We start from the raw sequence: 24,025 nt of genomic DNA, 5'->3' as shown, positions 1-24,025 counted from the left end.
CTCATCACTCTGCTTATTTGTTCCAGTTTCTGACCATTCTCTTCATCCAGTTCTTCAGTTTCAGACACAGAGCTCATGCTTCCAAGTTATATGATTAGATTCACACCCAACTTTCACATTTTTACTTATAATCTCCCACTTAAATAAGATTCTCAATTTGATCTCCACGTCTGAAGAAATTATTGTGATTTACAAATAAGGCTGCCCGGTACAGCTGGGAAACCAGGAGGAGACCAAGGTGATGGGGACATAGTGGTGACGGTGTGATGTCACATCTGGGGGAATTAAGAAGTGACATTACACCTACCAAGGAAGTGCTGGAAATCTATGACAAATCCATAATATTTCTGCAATGCCTAGAGAGGACTGATGACACTTATGGATTTTCCTTGTTAGTGATGTCATATTGTTGACTCGATTGCCATTTTACTTCCGTATATTTCGCTGCTGCTACTCAAAGTGGAGTCAGAAAACGGGAGCTGGGGGTGGGGAATTTCCTGTCCCCCAGGGGAGCTTGGCAGTCCTACTCACAAAATCTCATAGAGAAATAAATTTTGTTAGTCTTTATGGTGTCATTGGACTTTTGTTTCATTTTCTAAATTCCTTCTTAAATAATTTAGCCTTATATTTTCTCCTAAAGATCAGGTGACACTTCCTGCACTCCTTGAAGCAGACTTGGTGCCAGAGGGCATCAAGGTGGAGCAACAGCTGGGAACTGGTTGTACTGCCTTTGTGAGATTGCCACTAAGATGCCTATCCTAATGCTGAGAAAATGGGAGCTTGTGGGACTGGGGTCCCCATGGTTGCCAATCTATGGGTGGGATGTGAATTTGCTCTGGAAGTATATTTGATCTCCAGACTGCTGAGATCAATTCCCCTGGAGAAAATGGCTGCTTTGGAAGATGGTGTTGGTATTTGCAAGTGTCTGTCACAACTCAATTATAAAAGCATAAATTGTTTGTATGTAAATAAGTTGCTGAGGTCACTGTTTATGACCTGGTCTATTGATTGGCTATTGGTCAGGCAGATAGCCATTGCTTACATGTTAGTGAGCACGTATGTCAGAAGGTATAAAGTTAACTAGTGTTCTTTGTTTCAGAGGAGAAGCACAAGACCACATGGTCTGAGAGGAGTAGGAAATATCAGCAAAAGTTAGCCTTAACTGTATAGTTAGTACTATAAATATGTAACAGAGCAGTACAGCATTTATTTGTTTTATTCCATGTAACCCTACCATTTTAAATTAGTAAACTTCTTTTATAAAAAGCAACTCAAGGTATCTCTGCCTCTTTTCTTTCCTATTGGATGCTACTTCTGCATCTCTGTTAATAAGTATTCTTTTAATTGAACACTCTACAGATGGACTCTCTATAGTATTATACTAAGCTCTCTTCCCTCCCCAGATCCTGCCCCCCAGGCACCACCCCTTAAATCTCCAATTGTTTTCCTATCTGGTATTAGCAACTCTAGTGGTGGTACATGAGGTCCTCCCACAGCAATGCCCCACTTTCTAGTAGAGGGGTATGCTCCCCCTCTGAAAATTTGGTTATAACTTATTCTGTCCAGGCAAGAACTATTTCAGAGAAATATAGAGGCTGCTTACCAGATACATTCTCAGAATTTCCCTCACAATAATAAATAAGCAAGTAGATTGTAGATTGAATGAATATTTGTTTATTACAACATTGATTAATACCACTGAGGACAAGACAGATACCTGCAGGATCCATAGCTTAAAGGCCACAGAATTGAACAGCAATTGCCTACCGGCACTTGTGGAATCCAAGTTAAAGTCAGCCAAGTTAAAGTGGAACCACCAAACCATGGTAAACTCTGCCTCCCCCCAGTTTAGCATCTCCAGAAAGATACCTTGGTTGCTGTTACTGCAAGCTATCAGAGGTCCAACAGAATCAACAGGGATTCACTTTCATGTTACTTTCCTGGCAAAGATTTTCAACCTGAATTGTAGTTTTTATTGGGAGATTGGATTTTCTTTGTGGGAGATGCTGCTAGTAAGGTGTAGAGGTTAGAGTGTCAGGAGACCCAGATTTAAATCCCCATTTTGCCATGGAAGCTTGCTGGGTGCCCTTGGACCAGTGACATGCTCTTAGCATAACCTACCTCACAGGGTTTAGTGAGAATAAAATGGGGAAGGGGAGAATGTTGTAAACCACTTGGTGTCCTTGGGGAGAAAAGTGAGATATGAATTAATGAATGAATAAAATAAATGCTGAGGGATGTGTAGGAGATGGGTCTTTCTGAAATTATTGAATTACCCAAGTGATAGATATGGCTAATTCCTGTCACAGTGAGTCAGGAGTGGGTAGAAGGCTCTGACCATGCATTTGATTAGGTTTCCAGAGAACAATGTCTTGTAGGGGAGATTCCAGAGAGGTGTTGAGGTGGGGAGAAGCTATGTTATTGTGACAGAGAGTAGTAGTAAGACTGAACCATGTGGCATTCTGGGAAAATGGAGATGCCAGTTAGTAGACTTCAGTATTGAAGTGATTTTGTTTCTAAAAGTGTTTTAGTTCATGTTCTGATGTGTTTTTAAGAAATTAACAGATCAACATTTTCTATACATCTGCTTTCCCCCCTGAGTGGGGTGTAACATTAATATTCTTTCAAGCTCCAGTTATGAAAAATGGCCCAAAATTTGATGAGCCTCAAAGGGGCACAAAATAGACCCATTTAATCAAATTGATGAGTGCCGCTACCTGCCTGGCTGGGGTGTGTGTATGTGGGGATAATGTTCTATCCTTTAATGGAGGCTTAAAAGGATGTTATCTACCAGGAGATGCTAATATCACCAATCCATGAAAATCTTCAGCTGCTCATTTTCATACAATGAATTCTTGTTAAAAGGATAAGAGCAAGATATTTTTTCTCCTGCCCTGTTGGCAAACTTAGTCAGAGTTCTCATGAAAACTAGAATACTTATCACAACAGCTGTAGCCTGTTCTTGCTTGGTTTTAATATCAATACATGACTCTTGTTGTGCAGCTAGACATCCTGGGGTCCAAAAGCAGACTTCTGAATATGGGGTATTATGTGACTCATCACCATAACAAAAATAGAGGCACCCAAGCCCTTTTATTAAGGAATTCCGGACAAAAGAGCAGACTCTTTGAACATATGACTATCAGATTCCTAATCAAGGACTCCAATGATTAATTTGTGTGCCTTTAGTCACAAAAACAACCTGATGTATTAGCATTTTGAAAAACACATGCTACATCCACTTCAAATTTCCCTGGAAATAGGTTCAAAATAATCACAGCAATGTTTGTAAGATTATTTGGAATGGTGTTCCAAAGCCATGTGTCACCACTTACACTGGAACGGCTCCTAAACACTGTCTCTCCACTTGAAGACTCCACTTGAATACTCTCAGGATTCTGAACAGCTTCCTCTTCCAATTTGTCCAGTCAGAAGATATACCTAATTCATTCATGTTATCAGACATTCTAGAGTGTACTGCATTGCCAACCTCCAGATGGGGCCTGGAGAGCACCCAGAACTGATCTCCAGACAAGAGAGATCAGTTCCCCTGGAGAAAATAGCTGCTTTGGAAGGTATGTGGAAATATGCCCCATTGAGGTCCTTCCCCTCCTGAAATAGCCAGGAATTTCCCAGCCCAGAGTTACTTCCATCTTCCCTCAAGATTGGATCAGACTCTGCTCCTCCGCCTTACTAAATGAGTGCTTTTCTCCTGCAATGAACTATTGAGGAGATGGCAGAGATGTCTTATGTGCATGTTCAGTTGTGTGTTCTTGCATACATAGTGTTTACGTACCCATTGCCTTGCAAAACATTGTTCCTTAAGACATTATTCATCATTACTTTAGTTCTCAGAGTGCATAAGTATACTTTTGGTTGATATGACCTTCAAATTAATTCCCATATAATATTTCTTTTGTAAGTGATCACAAAATCCATATAGAAAATAAAGCATAACATCAGTAAAGGCCACAGATGTTGTAGAAGTTCTACATGCTCTGCCTTTGCAGGCTGTTTGTTTTCACTTTGTTTTCAGTATTTGGTAGCACACATACAAGTATTATAGTTGTCCACTTCAAAGCACAGAAGTGATTCTATGCAACCACATGAAACAAATAGCGTTTTCAGTCAGTACTATGAGGGAGAGAAACCCATTCTCTGTAACATCCAAATTCTGATTTTTGAGCGACTTTTTTTGGAAGGAAAACCTATTCAGCATGGACAACCTATATACCAAAGACCACCCATACATTTTGATCACACCAAACATACCTTTGTGCTTGACAGGAAATGGATGGGCAATTATTATTTACTGCTGGGACAAAGGCAGACTGCTTATTCTATAAAGTCAAATCACCTGCTAATATTCAGACCTGAGACCAATTGTTATTGCTATTAAGCCACAGCTGTCTTATGGTTTTCTAGTTTTCTAGGCAAGAGATGTTTGGAGGTGGTTTGCTGCCTGATTGATGATTCTGATATTCCTTTGAAGCCTCCCGTCCAAATACTAGCCAGCATCGACCCTGCTTAGCCTCTGAGATTTGATAAGATCAGGCTTGCCTGGGTTACCCAGTCAGGGCATAAGTAGAATTTGACATATGGGAACCATGGATAGTGGAAGTTGAACAAGTGACCACCAAATTGGTAATTATAACATGGATTCAAATAACACCAGATTTTTTTACCACAGTTTCTATGAAATCACTCAGTCATTATAATTGTTTCCTAACTGTCTGTATGAACATCCATCAACACCAGGCAAAAATTGATATTAAGCTGCTAAAAGCTGAGAAGATGCTGCTTGAAGATACTCATCTTCCACTCTGTGTACTTCTGGAACAATTCTAGATATTACCTTTTGGCTATGATAAATACATGCATTTGTCTAAGGAACCAACAGTAGAGTAAAATTTAGAACAAATGTTTGCAACACAGTAATAGCTGAAAGAAAGGAAAGTGAAACTGTATTCCTAGGTCAAATCTTCATTGTTATTTTTTATATTAAGTTGATGCTACTTGAAATCCTACATCTTTAATCATATTTTTGTGGGGTCTTTTGGCATTGTTTGTTCTACAGCAAGCTGGCTCTCTTGGGAGTGCTATGTAACAGAAGAAAATTCCTGAAGCACACCAGCCAAGACAGTTTTCATCTCCGAAGAACTTGGAAAGAATGAAAATTCATCAATGCAACTCCAAATTCTGTTTTCTCTCACAGGCTCAGGAACAGTTTATATCTTGGTAGCCTACTCAGAGGTCCTTTGCATTGTCAAAATTAGTAGGAACCAGCATCTGAAGAAGATCTGACTCATGAAATGTTATGCTGACCTAAACGTTATTCCTACAGGCGTCAATTTATTTACACTGAAGGTAATTTAGAATTCAAGAGTGTGCAAATACAGATTTAAAAATCCAAAACTGTGCCCTGAATTTTCCTGTGTATCCTGGGTAATTGGTTTGCAATACAGATACTTCCTTTCACTTATCTGACAAATAGTGGAGATATAGCCACAGTAGAATTTCTCTGGTATTCACAGTTCTAACATTTAAGTGTTTATAACATCCACAGAAAGTATAAGCAAAGCAATTGTTCTTTAATGCGACTCAGGCACACATTTGCGACAAAACTGGTCAATGACTTTGTTTACAGCTATTCATAAACAAAACCTTCTGTACACAAAGTCTGAATTTGTGCATTAATTTACTGGATTCACACAGATACACTATGTCACATGTTAATTTACAAGGAAGACAGGAACTTCCCAAAGGTTTTTTTAGCATGCTAATGTATTGTAAACACATCTTTCTAAATACCTCCATTAGATCAAGCATTGACACAGAAGCAAAACGGGACACTTAATGATCAGAATTAATACTTACAAAGTCTAATCCTTGTTTTCTAGAAAGGCAATAGAGTTCAGTTTTTTGTATTAAAATGACAGGCAGCAGAGTTCTGCTGTATAGTCTATCCACTCCAGAAAAACAATAAAGGAGGTAAATGGTTAAAACCACAAATAGAAAAAAATACAGGATACCGCCAAATTCAGTCTTGTCTTTCAGAGGAATTTCATGGTAGTTATAAAATAATCAGCCACATCAGAGGCTAGTGAGTCCTATTATATCTGAGTGAAATTGGGAAATGAACTCTAATGAAAGGGCTATGATCATAAATATACACAGACCATAGAATATTTCTTGGGAGAATACAGCCATTTTAGGACACTAACTTGAGAGCAAGTCCATTAGAGTTCAACATAACTTTCTGCTAAGTATTCTAAAAGACTGATAGCTCAATTTTTTACTCATTATGACTTTTACAACTTTACTCATTCCATTTAAGCATTGTGCTTCTGTTAATGTCCCCATTCTAAAAAAAAAACTTGGAAAAGCATCTGTACCTAAGATTCTTATCATTGTCTTCTTACTAAGCTTAATTATAGACATTTCCCTTCAGAAAAAAATGACATTCAGTTTTTTAAAAAATCATCTGGTGTTCTTCAGAAAAATGTGGAGAAATTGTTATCATGCTATTAAACCAATGGAAATCCAATACTGATGTTCTTGACCATAACAATGTTTTTTAAAAAAATACTGGGACTTTAATCCTTTTGTACAGCAGCTAAATGGGGAAAAAAGGGAAGAACCAAGAAAATTTTGAGCCCAGTTGGGAAGGGTGGGGTATAAATGTGAATATAGAATAAAATAAAATCATTCTACTCAATTTTTGACATTATCCAATCACAGTCAAAATAGTTATCATTTAAAGCCATAGGCAGAAACTAAGAACCAATTCATTGTGCAGCTCCCTCAGATAAGGCTTTTTGGGAAAGTACAACTTCCTTTAGCATAAGTCCCATTCATTTCAAATGGAGTTTGGGAAAAAACAGCTAGTAGGTTTATTTGAAGCTATATCAATAACTGTCTGAAAATCATACCTTCTTCACAATAATATTTTAAAATATTTTCCCATCAGACATGTCAACATTTTAAAAGCCATCTCTCATTTTCCTCTGATCAAGTAATGTGTAAAGGACATAGGGGAACTCGTGTTTATTTACAAAGGAATATCCTACATGGTAAGAAAACCATCACTGTGAATTCTAATCCTTCAGATTTCATATCGCTTATAAACTGGATTCTCAAGAAGTATATCTATTAACCCTTAAGAAACATTCTGGAGCAGTGTGGAATAAATAATTTTAGTGAGCTGTAACAAAGCTACATGTAATGTATATTGTACAACCACAGCCCCAAACCCTTTGTAAAATCCCAATATTCCTTCTTCACGCTTTATTGTATTGATACAGTCTCTCATTCCTTCATACTGCGTATTGATGGGGAGAACTTCGTACCCAAGGTCTGTATTGTCAATGATGGTGCGGGTCCCTTGAATATGAAGGCGGTGTAAGACTGTCTCCAGTGGGTACACCATGACATCAGCACAAAGGCTGGCAGCAAAGCTAGCAATAAGTTCTGGAAAATAAGCATCCAGCATGCTTTGCACAGAGCTGTTGCCCTCTGTGGCAAGATTGGAAGAATTTTCCTTTTTCAGAAGCATGAGAACTATTTTCTGGACAATGGAACTAATGATGTAATGAATAACTCCATGTAGAACAGTAGGAAAGGTCAGTGCCAGAAGAGGGAGTAGCCGCTTGCTATGGGGTATTCCAAAACCCATGGCTCGGCCTATACCCTCTTTTAGGCAATCCAAAATCCCAGGATTATCCCGAATGATTTCACTCTGCAAGAAATAATATTTACGATCAGTAGGCTTTCATTCATACTGGTGCGATAACCATGAGAGGTTTCAATTAATTCACTTTGATTATCTATACTGAACATTATACGAACATATACAACCAAATCCTAACAAAACCAATCAAGCCTGCAGTACCGTTCCAAGTAACCATTTGGGAATTATGATAAGAGTTTGGATTTATACCTCATTTTTTTCAACCAAAAGGAGTCTTAAAGCAGCTTACAAACTCCTTCCCTTCCTCTCCCCACAACAGACATCTTGTGAGGTAGGTGGGGCTGAGAGAGTTCTGAGAAAATAGTGACTAGTCCATTGTCATCCAGCAGGCTTTATGCAGAGGAGTGGGGAATCAAACTTGGTTTACCAGATTGGAGTCTGCCGCTGTTAACATTAGTCTAGGATTCTAGTACACCCTTCTTCTAAACAGCTCAGAGGAGAACATATGCTCCTACTTTTATCTTCACAATTCTGGTTGCATCTACAGTGACAATTCTCCATGTAGCCTCCATTGCCACTGTGAATGCAGAAATACTTGCTGTGGCCACAAATAACTCATGCAACAGTTTCTGGTTCTTTCTGTGCCTCAGTCCAATGTGGCTGCTATTCTACCAGAGGGATTTTTTGGAGACTTAAAAAAGGCAATGCACTGTTGAAGGCTTTCACGGCCAGAATCAACTGGGTGTTGTGGGTTTTCTGGGCTGTGTGGCCGTGGTCTGGTGATTTTTGTTCCTAACATTTTACCTGTATATAACTCACCACATATTCACCCCACACTGTGCCATATAGAAAAACACATCCTACATGACATGCCTCTGAAGATGCCAGCCACAGATGCGGGCAAAACATTAGGAGCAAAAGCTATCAGACCACAGTCACACAGCCCCAAAATACCACAACATTGAGTTTAAAAAGACAATTTACATATTGTTATTATGCTATGATGATTTAGTTCTTCTCAGCTCCCTTAAAAAAGCTTTTAGCTCCTTTTGTTATGGAATGTATTTCTGAAATGAAGAGGGCTAAGGACTTTACAAAAATGGAGTCTATAAACTCAGAGCAACTGGTAGACAGATGGCTGATAAATGAGTATCATCTCTATGCTTCCACATCTCAGTCCAACATATAGCCCTATGCCACACTGACCATGTAATAATGTAATAAAAACTGCTCAATTTATTTTATTGCTCACTGTCATCAGTGGCTGTTATACATACAATAAAGTGGCCTGAAGGGAAGATAAATTTCTTTCTCTCTTGCAAGTCTTTTCTTCCATCAATTTACTCTAACTCCAGTTTTTACCCCTCCCTCTACTCATACCACTGCCTTTCCTTTCTCAATCTACATGTCTGTCAGCTTTATCACTTGCTCACATGTTTCTCCATGCTCGCTGTCCTCAGCTCCCAATTTCCCCTACCATCTTTCATGGTTCACACTTCCCACATCTCTGCTCATGGCAGATATAGAAGACTGGAAGGCACCAATACATTTTTGGTTGGAAAATCCCCCACTCAATATAGTGACCCTGTCTTTTTGAAGATAGGGTGTACTGATTTTGGGATTCATTGAGAACTACCATACTTTCCTATCTTACCACCAAACACAGGCTAAAAAGAGGCCAAAAATATTCATCTACTGGCCTGACAGCTAGCCACCCTGAGGTAAATCATAATGGAACTTTGGGGGCACACACCACTGCCTTTCCTTGGTAACATCTCTGGTTAATGTTTCCTGTCCTGGATTAACCATGAAGGAAAACCAAGGTTTTAAAATCAATAAATAGGTTTATTGCGCTGCTGAAGGAAAAGTAAACAATATATAAGATCATCTTTGTACAAATGTAACTTATGGAGAAAATGAAATATGTACAGATAACTGTAACAAAACTATATATTGTGTCTGAATGGAAAGAATGTCAGTAACTGTCAGACTACTTCTGACTGCAAGAACTGTTAAGTATTTCTACAGGTTTCCGAACTTTTCAGAGTCTTTTAAATGCAGACCTTAGTCTGCCCAGTAGTTTTCAGATATATCAGAAAAACAATGTAAAAGAAGCTTAAACCAGTGTGGCCCACCCCAAGCTACCACATTAGACAGCCATCTCTTCCTGGAGTAGAGCTAAAGCCCTATCCTAATAGATTTCTAAATCTTATCTAAACAAAAATTAGTTAAATGTTTTTTTCCCTCTGCAAATTCTTCCTGCCTTCTCACCTATCCCAAGGGTTCCAAAGGCCCAGAGCCCTGATTGGCTCATGTTGGTTTTCTCTACCAGGCGACCAGGGTACAAAGGGAATTAGCAGATATAAAAAGGGAGAAGGACTTGGGTCTTTTCATTACAGCAGCCTTCACAAATCCTTTTCTGCTGCCACAATCTTGCCTTTTACTTCTGCTGCTTCCTCTTCTTATCTCCTTCAATTGTTGGATGCATTTTGAAGTCAGCTCATATTCAGACATTATTGTACTAGTTTTTAGCCCCCTACTATATTTACTAAACTTTACGGATTTTTCTGCAAGTGTATAAATAATCCCTGTGCTGCCTTATTTCATTTACTTTTCATGTGAACAGGCAAGAGGGCATGTGTCTATTAGATATAAATTGCATGAAAAATCATACATTACCTTCTTTAAAAACCCCTATGGATTATGTAAACACTCTCACATTATCAGCCATGCCATATTGGCATATTTCATTACACCCCTTTATCTTTTTGCTCCTCATGTAAGAAGACCCAAAAGAAACCATTAAATTCAAAACTGGGATGATTTTTCACATAGGTAGTAGAAAAAGCAATAGAACATTTTGAAAGCATGAAGACACTCAGGACAGTAATATTCATTATGGATAGTGCCATGAAATAGTTTAACAGAACATTACACTGATTTTACTTAGCACTGCTCCGTTTAATCTTGAAAGCCTTTTGAAGGGTCAAGTGCGCCCCCAGGTGGTTTACAATTATTCAAACTGAAATATAGCAAAGATTGGAAATAAAAAGAAGACTTGGCTTTACCCCCAGAATTGCCATCAAGAAACTTGGGGGATCATCTCAAATTAACGTACAATTCACAGGTATGGTAACAAACTTTTTGTGTATAATTTTTTTTAAATGGGGTCATCTTACATTTAGCACTATCTTCCTTTCAAGTAAATACAGTACTTTCCCTTTTCCCCCCACAGCCTTTATTGGCATCACATAAATATTAGCAGCACACAGATTAAAAAGTTACGTAGTTTAAAATTAAGTTATAAAACTCCAAAATGCAACATTATTAAAATACAAAAAGAAGGAAGTAAACCCATCAAATCCATCCTGGGATCACTTAAAATGTGGGAACGGTAATGAAAAAGTCCTACAGCTTAACACCACGACAAAGCTCTATTGCTGCTTGCAAGAAACTAGCTACATCTTCGCATATAGTTGGATCAGAAGTACTTAGTAAATAAGAATGCTTTAAAATGTCGGGCAATCCAACTCTATAGAATAAAATGAGGTTTATAAACTTCTCACGGATCATCTCATAAAAAGGACAGCAAAAAAAGATGTGCATTGCCGTTTCAACACCACCCACCCCACAAGGGCACCACCTCTATTCCTGAGGGATGTTCTGAAACCTTCCATACAATAATGCAGAAGGCATAATATTAAATCTAGATAGTGAGAAAGCTCTGCATTGGGTAGGATTCCACAGATAATAAAGATAATCAGCTGCTTGACCATATTTCATTGGAATCCCCAAACCTAAAGGAGAGCAGGTCTTATGAGCAGCAGGACTTTCAGCGCTGCTGAAACATATTTGTTTCCTCTATTACAGAAAAAGTGGACAATGGCTGATGCATTTAAGTTGGCTATGCATTTAAGTTGGCTATATGGCTATAGCTGATGCTGAACTGCAATGTGGGCGCCAAGAGGCATTATAAAATAACATGCCTAGATATTTAAATCGCATGACCCAATCAAGTCTATAGCCATTAATTTTCCAGTTATAGTGTTTCCATGATTTGGCAAATACAAGAACTTTAGATTTCTCATAGTTAATTTCTAGACTGTTTGCCAGACAATATTCAGCACAGCAAGAGCCGTTTGAGTTCCACTTGAAAGGAGGAGAGCAAAACTGCATCATTTGCGTAAAGAAGCACAGGGACATGAACTTAACCTAGCCTTGGACTGTGCCCATCAACTTTAGAAAGGTGTGGAGCAGTACTAGCTATGCTATGAAACACAAGCTGTTAGTTTTTAAAAAGCCTTCCTGAAATAAAATAGACTAACTTCATGTTTGAGTAAATTGGTTGAAAACAACCAATTAAATATATTAGTGAAATCAAGACACAAGAGGGAATGTATTGCTATAAGTGAGGTACTCAAAATACATTCAAAATTTTGTATTGAAAACGATTGCTAATAATGACCAATAATTTGGAAATAGAAGCACCTCTCTTCTTTCAAACTGAAGCAATGCATTCCACACAGTATACAAAATAGCAACAACAAAATATGCTAGAATGCGTTCAACTTTGATTCCTTGAGTATTTACACCTGATGGTACACAGAAAAATTATTAAACTTACTTGCACGGTTTCAATCAGGCTTGCAGAATAAAAAGGCATGGCTATCACACAAGTCACCCTAAAAGAATAAGAAAGAACATTCATACTGTTGCTTACTGTGTTCTCAAACTGTGCAATCAAAAAGCCAATTAAGCAGAGATATTCATTTATGCTCATTTGGATTAAATTGGTTTACAGTTAAGTGGTATGGATTAGTGTCCGGGTTGTGGTCCTCAACATCCCAAATCTAAAATTTTCCTAATCATAAAGTTATACATATTAACACTCAAGATTATACTTTATCGGTTACAAATGCTTACAGAATTACTTTTCAATATGTCTTATCAAGCATGTCAAAATGGATTATTCTTTTAAACATTGCCTACATATAATTTAGTGCATTTGGTTCCAGTAATTAATACAAGTCCTCTAGAACTGTAAATTCAGCTATAAAAGCCTCAGTTCCTGAAGCCAATGCACTAACACAAATGCAGTAGCTTATATGTACTCAACTATCTAGAGCTAGTTTTCTAAGCCCAAAGATGAAGGGGGAAGAACTGAAAGGCTAGCTGAATTTGTACTTGTTATGCTATAGATCTGTTAAAAGAGTTTCTGGTTTAATTTTCTATTTTATCTGTCAGAGATACTGAACACATGTTTTCCAGAAATCAGGACAAAATGTTTTAATAATGAAATGTTAGGCGTTTACCAGCTTTACCTACCCTTTCAGCAAAAGATGTCCTCCTATTTGTCGGAGACTCCACTTATATGAAAGCTCTCTGAAAATCAAAGCAGCAATGGCTTAACAGCTTTCATTAAAAAAGACTCTAGAAAAGCACAGACAAGTTATAACGGCAATCCTCATTCCCTACACTTAGGCTTCCTCTGTGTGCACGTGTGTGACCACCCCTGCAGTGGCCATGTTGAGGTTGTACCCACCATACTGTGCCAGAATCCCAAAGGTGCCCATAGGCTCAAGAAGATTGATTCAAAGGATTATATTGGGGAGAGAGACAGTTTGGAAATCCCACCGCACCAAATCTCCAAGCTTTAATGCTCAGCTGCCTTTAATATTCTGTCTCTTCTGGCACCATTATTTTTGAGTTATTTTAAGGTTTAATTTTTTTTGAGTTAATTATAACATATTTTTCTGCATGCCTATGGAGTCTCCTAACTTGTTAGGGGGTCTGCTTTGTGCTGCTTTTGTCATAAGGGCCACCCAGATTACTAATAGTGATTACTAAGTGATTACAAACAGTGATTACTAAAAAAATGCAAGAAAATGCAAAAAAGAATTATAATGCAAGATCACTTTTAATCCATGCAACAGTGGACACAAACATGCACTACCAAGCTATTTAAAGAAGATCTCAGGACCCAATGTAAATCTAGCAAAGTAAGTGACTATGGCTCATTCCACACATGCAGAATAATGCACTTTCAAACTGCTTTCAGTGCTCTTTGAAGCTGTGCGGAATAGCAAAATCCACTTGCAAACAGTTGTGAAAGTGGTTTGAAAACGCATTATTTTGCGAGTGCGGAAGGGGCCTATAAGTGCATTAAATCAGTAGCTGGTAATGATACAGAACACATTTCCTATATAGAAAGCCAGTAGTTTAGCTCTGTATAAAGCATTATATTATCACAGAAGTTTTTTCTTTCTCTACCATTTTATAAAACTCCCAAAGATGTAATCTATGTCATCCACATACAATTGTTACTGAAAGTGCCTGAATATATAACAGATACTGTCTTCCAGTGTCAGCAATGGAGCCCTCAGTACACATTAGCTTCCCTGAATCCTGCTGAGGTTGGGGAGGGCAGGGTATCAAATCAAATAATCAAATAAAAACAAAAGCATTACATTGGTGTTTGAAATGCATAGTGCAGGAGCCTGCCAGAAGGGTCCTTCTTTGTGTTAGTGGATACTGCTCCTGCATGGAAAATCAACACTGATGTGGAGATCACACACACGGGACTTCTGAAGCATGCTGTCGGCACATTCATATGAACAGAACATCAGTGTAGTATTAAAAAGTACTTACACACATCCAGGAGATTTGCTCATATACAGAGGAGCTTTTCCTTCTCAAAGGAATTCTAATAACTACAAAGGCATAAGGAAGAAAGGTGAGCTAACAATACCTTGGCAAGGGTGTGAATTCGCTGATGATCCCTTCTGCTCCAAGGGTTATGCCCTGAACAATAAAAGTGCTTCCCATTCCTTTCCAAAGAGCTCTGGGGCCCTGCAATGCACAATGTTCAGTTATAAGCAACTTGGATCAGATCTTAAGCTCAGTCCGCTCTGAAGTTTTAGCCACCAGCAGATAGGCTCAAATGTTTTAAAACTTGCAATTAAAAGATTCTCAGTGACTTGCTATTTAACTAAATGTTTGGGAATATTAAACAAATTGAATACTTTAAGCAGAAACAAATCTTTCTCTCTGTACAGATCTTTAGTGTAAAATTTGCACAGCGACATTGAGAAGAACAATGGTTAAAACATTGATTTTCACTAATTCCAATACAAAATGAGACAACAGTAGCTCAGATGTCAAAATAAATGTGGTTTAAATTGCAGTTTGTTACACAAACTTCTATCAGATGTATGTAACAGACTACAGCTTATTCATAAGACTCAGTTTAATGCTTATCTCCCTTCCCAGCTGCACGTAAAATCCCTGAGCTCCCTTGCTTTCCCCGGCTTCTTGCAAAGCACCCCTACTTAAGCAGGTTAGGGAATGTGGTGAGAAAAAGAGAAAGCAGTGAACAGTTGGCTTAGCCAAGAGTGGCCCGAAGATATCCAAGAAGGCTTGGGTTACCCTAGACTTCCTTTGCCCATTCACTTCTTGTAAAGAAAGAGACTGACTGCCACTTCTCAAAACGTGGGCCAGGATTTTGAAATGCACAACAAAAACTCAGAGGCTGAAGCTTTAAATAAAATATTTTTTGGGTTTATTGAGAGCCGCACCTTCTCAATAAACAAAATAATGATGATGATGTTATCAATTCAGTCGTTCTCAACCCTTGGCGACCCGATATGCAAGCTCTTTCCACATTTTTCTATTAAGTACTGCTTCCTTCAGCTGGTTGATGCTCATGCCTGCATCAGCTTTTATGGTATCTAGTCATCGTGTTCTTTGGCGTCCAGGTCTTCTCCCACCATTGACAAGTCCAAGCATCATAGATTTTTCTAGCGAATTTGATCACATCACATGACCAAAGTATGTAAGTCTGAGCCTGGTTATTTTCCCTTCTAGTGATGTATCTGGTTTTGTGAGATTCAAGACTTCTGCATTTGTCACCCTAGCTGTCCATGGTATGCGCAGTAGTTTTCGCCAACACCACAACTCAAAAGCGTCTATTCTTCTTCTGTCAACTTTCTTTATAGTCCAGCTTTCACACCCATACATGGTTATGGGGAAGATGATGGCTTGGATTAGCCTGTGCTTGGTTTTGATGCTGATGTCTCTGCTTTTCCAAATTTTATCCATGCTCAGCATTGCGCTACGTCCTAATGCTATTCTCCACTTTATCTCAGGAGTTACTTCTCCATTACAGTAAATTTTTGAGCCTAGGAAGATGAAGTCTTGGACACACTCTATGTCCTCATTGTCAATGCTAATTTGGGGCCGATCTATGCTAGCTGTCGTCATGATGTTTGTTTTCTTCATGGATGAGAAGGAATAATCAAAGGTTAAAATGACACCATAAACAACGGTAGCATAGCATGAAACTGCAAGCAAAGATCAAAACAGAAAATACTGCGAACCAAGCTGGTCTGGCAGAGTTTAAGTTATTCAAAACAACTATGATAACATACAAAAAACAAAGATAGGCTCAGGCAATACAGAGTAACAGGCAATAGAAACAGAATGAAAAGAAAGGTAGATCTGAGAGCATTGAAAGCAATTATACAAAATTATTGCTGAGTTAGCATAAACGAACCAATTAAACTCTCACACCAATTTGCAAAGACAGCATAGTGTAAAAACATTGTTACCACCAGGTGTAATGTTTAAGGAAGAACACAAATGTTTAAGAGAACACAAATGGTGGCAAAAGAGAAGCAAGTTAGCTGTAAGGGAGGCAAAAAAGGATTATGAGGAACACATGGCTGTGAACATCAAAACCAGCAACAAACAGTTCTTCAAGTACATCAAAAGCAGGAAGCCAGCAAGGGAAGCGGTAGGCCCGTTAGATGACAAAGGAACAAAGGGTGTGCTAAAAGATGACAGGGAGATTGCAGAAAAGCTGAATGAATTCTTTGCATCTGTCTTCACCCAAGAGGAGGTGAGGAAAATTCCTGCACCTGAACCAAGCTTCTTAGGAGGCGAATCCGAGGAACTAACAAAGATAGTGGTAGACAAGGAAGAAGTTCTGGCAGCCATTGATAAACTAAATGTTACCAAATCCCCTGGCCCAGATTGCATTCACCCAAGAGTTCTTAAAGAGCTCAAGCATGAAATTGCTGATCTTCTCACTTTAATATGCAACTTATCCTTGAAATCAGGCTCCATCCCTGAAGACTGGAAGATGCCAATGTCACACCAATCTTTAAGCAAGGATCTAGGGGGGACCCGAAATTACAGGCCAGTCAGTTTGACATCTGTTCCTGGTAAATTAGTAGAATCGGGCATTAAAGAGAAAATTATAAATTATGTAGAAAAGCAAGACCTGCTGTGAAAGAGTCAGCATGGCTTTTTCATAGGCAAATCCTGTCTTACAAACTTACTAGAGCTCTTTGAGGATGTAAACACGCACGTGGATAAGGGGGAACCACTGGACATTGTCTACTTGGACTTCCAAAAGGCTTTTGACAAAAGTTCCTCACCAGAGACTATTGAGAAAACTCAGCAATGAAGGAATAAGAGGGGAAGTCCTCCTATGGATTAAAAAACTGGTTGAGAAACAGGAAGCAAAGAGTGGGTGTAAATGGGAAATTCTCACAATGGAGAGATGTAGGGAGTGGTGTCCCCCAAGGATCCGTATTTGGACCAGTGCTCTTTAACCTATTCATAAATGACCTGGAAGTAGGGGTGGGTAGCGTGGTGGCCAAGTTTGCAGATGATACCAAATTATGTAGGGTGGTGAGAACCACAAAGGATTGCGAGGAGCTCCAAGCGGACCTTGATAAATTAGGTGAGTGGGCTAAGAAATGGCAAATGCAGTTCAATGTAGCAAAATGCAAAGTGATGCACATAGGGGCAAAAAATCCAAACTTCACATACATGCTACAGGGGTCAGTGCTATCAGTCACAGACCAGGAAAGGGATTTGGGCGTCTTAGTTGATAGTTCCATGGGAATGTCAACTCAATGTATGGCAGCTGTGAAAAAGGCAACCTCTATGCTGGGGATAATTAGGAAAGGAATTGAGAATAAACCTGCAAAGATTGTCATGCCCTTATATAAAGCTGTGGTGCGACCGCACTTGGAGTACTGTGTTCAGTTCTGGTCGCCACATCTCAAAAAGGATATTGAAGAGATAGAAAAAGTGCAGAGAAGGGCGACGAGGATGGTTGAGGGACTGCAGCACCTTCCTTATGAGGAAAGGCTGCAGCGTTTGGGACTCTTTAGTTTGGAGCGGAGACGTCTGAGGGGGGATATGATTGAAGTCTATAAAATTATGCATGGGGTAGAAAATGTTGACAGAGAGAAATTTTTCTCACAATACTAGAACCAGGGGGCATTCATTGAAAATGCTGGGGGGAAGAATTAGAACTAATAAAAGGAAACACTTCTTCACGCAACGTGTGATTGGTGTTTGGAATATGCTGCCACAGGAGGTGGTGATGGCCACTAACCTGGATAGCTTTAAAAGGGGCTTGGACAGATTTATGGAGGAGAAGTCGATTTATGGCTACCAATCTTGATCCTCTTTGATCTGAGATTGCAAATGCCTTAACAGTCCAGGTGCTCGGGAGCAACAGCCGCAGAAGGCCATTGCTTTCACATCCTACATGTGAACTCCCCAAAGGCACCTGGTGGGCCACTGCGAGTAGCAGAGAGCTGGACTAGATGGACTCTGGTCTGATCCAGCTGGCTTGTTCTTATGTTCTTATGTTCTTATGTTCTTATGTTCTTAAGGAAGGTCGTTAAAGTTCTAATAAGAAGAAAATACTTTCAGATGGGGTGTGACTTTTAGCTCAAACAGAATAGAATTAAAGCGATAAAGGCAATTTCTCCACACTTCCCATTTAATGCAGCAAACTGTTGCTCATACTGCCCTTTCCACAACAGATCTCCACTTCACAGTGAAAAGCGAATGGGCAAAGGAAGCCTAGGGTAAGCCAAGCCTCTTTAGGGCACTCTTGGCTAAGTCAAAAGTCCACCTCTTCTCCCTTTCTCACCACATTCCCTAACCTAGCTTTCCCCCCCTTAGAGATAAAACAAAAACTTGGGGAAGCATTATCATGGCCAGGTGTTTTATTTACTTGCTCTCTCCTGGGAAACAGAGAGGAGTTTGAAGAGAGAGCTTTATTTATAGGAAGGAAAGCAAAGCCTTAGATGAGTTCTGAACTTCCTCTGACTGTAGCCAGAACATTTCTGTTGCTCATGTCAGAAAACGAAATAAAACACACAATCAAGCAAGATGTTTTGTCCTGCTACCTTTCAACTTTCTCCTAGGAAGAGTATGGTGCAGCCTTAGAGGAACAGAGACAAACCTAAGCTCTAGTTATTTATTGGGTCGTTCTTTTTAATGGTTGCTAATTTTAATGATTTCATCTTGTTCTATTTTGAAAGCCACCTTGGCATATCCGTTTTAAAACAAGTGAAGACAAAGAGAAGAAAAATATGTCCAGAGAAAGCTGTACACTGCAGGACCAGTTAGGTTTGTCTGTTGTTCTGTGCAGTTTATATCCCGAAGGCTAAGATGGGCTGTGCTATACTAAACAAGTTGGAAGTTTTGAATTTAGTTACAATAAGAAATCCCAGTTTAGCACTCAACCCACCAAATTACATATCCTGAGTGTGCGTGGATCTTGTTAGATATAGGCAAACAACTAAGAAAGTTAAAAACTGAATCAAGGTTAGGCTAACTCAGTAGGTGGGGTGGGGGCTACAAGAATGCATGCCCACATATGTACCCCACACACCCCTCGTAGAGATTATGTTTTTAAAAATATTTAAAGACAGAACCTTGTACACCACAAGATGGATGAGGAGAACAAGACTTCCCCAATTCCCACACCTGCCTAAATTTCTAAATTGTGTTCCTGATCACTAGCACGTGCTGTGAAGTGGAGATCTGTGGGAAGGGCAGGATCAGCAACAGTTATCTCCCCTGTCCCCTGAAGTAACCTTTTCTATAACCTGAAACAGACTGTAGGAGACAAGACAATGCATTAAAACATTATTTTTTCCCGTTTTGTAAGGCTGTTTCAAATACTGCAATATTTGGTACCCTGTAAAATGATCTACATAGACCTGTTTGCCCTACACAGCATACAGCCTAAATTTTACTATCTTGAATTACCACTCAAATTCTAAAAATTGTTTTGTTAGACATTTTTTCCAACTGTATCTGTATCATCTACCACTCTTTAAAACCAGAAAACTATGAGAGGAAACAGATTAAGAGCACTGAATAAATAGTATGCTTTTGCTGTCCTTTAAACACTTTTGATTTTTAATTACATACATTTTATTCAAGAAAAATTACTGCTGCTTGATATTAAACACTAACCTGGGCTTTATTGATGCTATACATTATGTTGATAATAGTAAATGGAGTGAGATGATAATTCCTGGCATGATAATTAACCTGTAAAAAGAATACAATAGATTATAAAAATTGTTAGCTGTACTTTCATACATCACCATTCCTGCCACAATTGGTCATTCTGAACATTCCCCTAATAATGATTACTATTAAAGTTCTACCCAATACTGTGCCGCTTTTAACTACAAGTAAGAAAATCAATGGTCAACCCAACAGTATTTTAAGTATAACCGAAAGTTCAGTATTAAGTGTGATAGACAAATGTGAAAAAGTAATTTGAACTATTTACCTGGCACTGCCGACGTAAAACAATACAAGGATGAGCCAGCACATTTTCTGTAAACAAGCTTTGGAAAAATAATTTCAAATTTATTACAGTTCACGAATTCTCACACAAATCCTTTCCTTTACTGAAACACACTATTTTAATAAGATTTAGAAATGTCAAAATTAAAGTTATTTAGTAGGTTAACTTGCACACTAGTAATTACAACATCAAGCTTTACAAAATTATTAAAACAACTCAGAGAGCACTTCATTTTAACTAACATTTTCATATCAATTTTTAATTCGAGTTGCTTCTATTGAAGCACTACAGTTAGCACCCAAAAATACTATTAAAGACACCTAAAATGCAACAAACAGGGCAAAATGGCCAGTAGGGTCAAACTGCACATCTGCAGACGTGGCTAAGATAGCCGGGAGGGCATTGAGAGTGGAACAGAAATGGCTCTCCCTCCTTCAGCAAGCTGGGCTTACTTCTAATTTTGAAGCAAGTATAGAAGAGCACCTGAGAGAGGGGGTTTCAGAGCAAGCATGCTGGGTAGGAAAAATATTTGGTGCCCCTCTTCTGTTCATCATTCCTCTTCAACTAACAGTGTACACCAAACCTATTATCATATTGCATGTCTAGCAAATATTTGTTGTTTGAGCTTAGCTCTAGTGAAGATTGAGTCACATTAAATTACAGCCTACAAGCTCCAAAAGCACACACAAAAGAAATTTCAGAAGCTTGGATTAATTGGGAACATAGAAATAAATGAAAAGAGCGTCAACCTGTTACTGCATCCTTATTCAGAAACTGTTTGGCTATGGAGGATGCTATGTTTCTCATAGTTTACAAACAACACGTAATGCTTCTTTCATTGCACAGATGTATTGCAAGGTTTTTTTCTATCCTGACACAATGCCAGTCAATTGCTTGTTGGAATGAACACAAATTACTTAATGCAGTAGCAGAGGTCCTTGCCTCTCGTTTGACCTTTGGCAGGTGTATGTGTTTGTTTCACAATTCTACCAAAGAGGTGGTGGCCCCTGGAAACCCACAGCTGCACTGCCTTTTGCCTTGTTTGTTCCTCTCTGGAATTCTTTCGTACTATTTTCTACCATCTCCCTGGTTTCTTTGACATAGTTCCACTATACTGTATCTTTCTGACTTGCTACATTTCAAATGAACTATGGTATGGGTGCATGTAAAGAGCTGTCATGTCACAGATGACTTATGGCGACTCCTTATGGGGGTTTCACAGCAAAAGACTAACAGAGGCAGTTTGCCATATTCATGTTAATTCTGATACAACTAGACCAAAGGTGTTTGTTATTTTAGCAGTATTACATGATTACTCATCAGTTTTGAAGCAAGGCAGCAATCTTCAAGAATGTCACTTCAATTGGTACTTGTATGTACTGCTTTATCATCCACGTAATTTAAATTACAGAAAATGCAAAAACATTATCAATGAAGCTTTTTATAAACAGATCTTACCTTGCCAGACCAATACCAAAGCCTGCAAACCTATTCAATTGTTCTGAAAGAGAGATGATACATACATGAATGCTAATATTTATTTTAAAACAAACACCAATAAAAAGAATAGCAAATGTTAACACAAATGATCTTACTAAGTACTAAGTGCTTGGTTTAATAAATTATACAGTTCAGCACAGATTTACGTAGTCTGTGTTTTGCACAGAATTAGCTTTCTAAATGCACATGCACTAGGGTATTTCCAAATGAAAAGCCAGTATGTACCTGCCTTAGATTTTTTGCTGGTAGGCACTTCACACTTAATTTGTATGTATGGAAAATCAGATTAGCTATTTTTGAATAATAATTGCCTTCTCAGTCATAAAATTTACTGTGTGACCTTGAGCCAATCCCACCTTTACCTGGTTTCAAATACTATGGAGGAAGAGAAGGGTCTAAGCATAATATTGTGTATGCCAAGAAGATTACATTTACATCCTGACATGGTTACACAACTTTTTTTCATGTTTATTTTTTGTAAACAGAAAAAAGAAAAGAATCAAAAACGAACATTACAACTGTATCAAAAGATAAAAAACTACACATATAATACTGTACATCATAATCTAATAAACAATAGATAATGACTTATGCAACAGCAAATGATATAATAAACAAGACACAATGCTTATCATAATAACATAACAAAAATGATAAAAATCTTTATACACTAGATAAGCCTGATAATGATATTAGTCAATGTTATAACAAAAACGCAAATAGACAAATAGATGAACACTGATAAGTGATTACTACTATAAGTTTTCAAGAGTAATTTCCACCTATTTAATATTTCATACACATATTTATAATATATTTACATGTTTTATATTTCTTCTTTCCCTTAGATCCCATTTCAACACCATGGAGATTATTAATAGTTTATGTACATCATTTCAGCAACCTCCTTCTCAACTCGTCATTTTTTAAGAATATAAATATGCTTTCCATTTATTTTAAAATGCTTTGATTAGTCACTTTTTGACAAAGTTGTTAATTTCCCCATTACTACATATTCAGCTAGTTTAATTTTCCAGTCCTTTTTATTTGGATATTTTCTTCTTTTCATTTTGTTGCAAGTATAACTTTAGTTGCTGTTATATATCAAAACAGTCCTTCTGAGATTTTTGGATTTTTTTGGCAAAATGCCCCAAAATTCATACCAAATTTTGATTTTTAAATTTTTCCTGAGTTGCTTTATGTATTTCTTTCCATGTTAATTTTTTTCTATATGTGGTTAGGAAACGTCTGTTGCACAAACTGGCAACCTACTGAAACACTATCAGTAAGGGCCCTATGAAATGAATGGCAAGACCCAATTTACAAGATAATTTTAAAACATATGGAACTATTTCAGAGAGGCTCATACTTCCAATCCAGACATAGTACATTAGACTGTTTAACATTTTCCCATTTTCCAGTAAAACAAGCATGTGTCATTCAAGAGCATCAATAATGCTTCTGGGCTGATTTCCCCACAAAAGTAAGTTACAGGGAAGTTGTTAGGATATTCATTTTACAGTCCACACAACTTACATCACATACATAAACTTAAATGGGAAGAAAGCAAGGGCCCCACTGAAATACCAGGAATGCCCCAGGGATCTCAGTGTATTCCCACCTTGAACACACTCCAAAAGAACACATTCAAAAACACCACCTTTGCAGGGGTTCACAGTTAGCAGGAGTAGCTCCCTAAAACAGGGAAGTTGGTGGGCAAGTTCAATGCGGACGAGACTGGAGGGCGTCCGCTGCCCTCCAGCCAGTCCTCCACCGCAAAGAATTTGCGGTCAGCTTCTGCTCCAGGCCAGACAGTCCCACCCAACACCTGGCGCTCCTTTCTTCCCTTGACGTACCAGAAGTGGCGACGGCGCCTCCGGGATAAGGGTCTTCATTGAGCCCGGCCGCCGCCAGCGGGGTCTGGGGAGTTTTCTCCCCCCAGTGTAGGTTGCGGCTCCCGGGGATGTCAGGCGGGGTGCTGACCCAGTGGCCGAGGTCCGGCTTGGCCCCGAAGGCCCCTTGCTCCTCCCGGCCGCCCCGGTAGCCCAGGCCGTCGAAGCCTTCTGGGCGTCGCGGATGCATCGAGCCGCGCAAAGACAGCCGAAACACCAACTATTGACAGCCACACCGAAGACCCGGCGCAGCGTCCCCCTTCTCCTCTTCCGGGTTCCACCCGGAGGTAATTTCCTTCATCCGGAAGT

General features: G+C 38.8%; 1 protein-coding gene across 1 annotated transcript; it reads right to left on the bottom strand.

Moving 5' to 3' along the window:
* Positions 1-5,570: 5,570 nt before the first annotated feature.
* Positions 5,571-24,012, bottom strand: SLC25A46 (solute carrier family 25 member 46). Its single transcript, XM_048503412.1, has 8 exons — positions 23,681-24,012; positions 21,783-21,825; positions 20,307-20,364; positions 19,982-20,059; positions 14,439-14,539; positions 13,016-13,072; positions 12,315-12,372; positions 5,571-7,738 (listed from the first exon to the last, which is right to left on the bottom strand). Exons 1-8 carry the CDS (start codon positions 23,904-23,906, stop codon positions 7,160-7,162), a joined length of 1,200 nt encoding a protein of 399 aa, XP_048359369.1. The 5' UTR covers positions 23,907-24,012; the 3' UTR covers positions 5,571-7,159.
* Between the last annotated feature and the right edge of the window lie 13 nt (positions 24,013-24,025).

The sequence above is a fragment of the Sphaerodactylus townsendi genome, linkage group LG07 (assembly GCF_021028975.2).
Source record: "Sphaerodactylus townsendi isolate TG3544 linkage group LG07, MPM_Stown_v2.3, whole genome shotgun sequence".
NCBI classification, from domain to species: Eukaryota; Metazoa; Chordata; class Lepidosauria; order Squamata; family Sphaerodactylidae; genus Sphaerodactylus; species Sphaerodactylus townsendi.
The sequence above is the reverse complement of the archived record's forward strand: the minus strand, read 5'-3'. Positions and strand labels throughout refer to the sequence as shown.

Excerpts from the sequence above, each read along its gene's own strand:
- SLC25A46 (XM_048503412.1), bottom strand. The coding sequence starts at position 23,906 with ATGCATCCGCGACGCCCAGAAGGCTTCGACGGCCTGGGCTACCGGGGC. Across the intron at positions 20,060-20,306 it reads TTTTACGTCGGCAGTGCCAG|GTTAATTATCATGCCAGGAA; the intron begins GTAAATAGTTCA and ends TTCTTTTTACAG. Across the intron at positions 7,739-12,314 it reads GCCTGATTGAAACCGTGCAA|AGTGAAATCATTCGGGATAA; the intron begins GTAAGTTTAATA and ends TATTTCTTGCAG.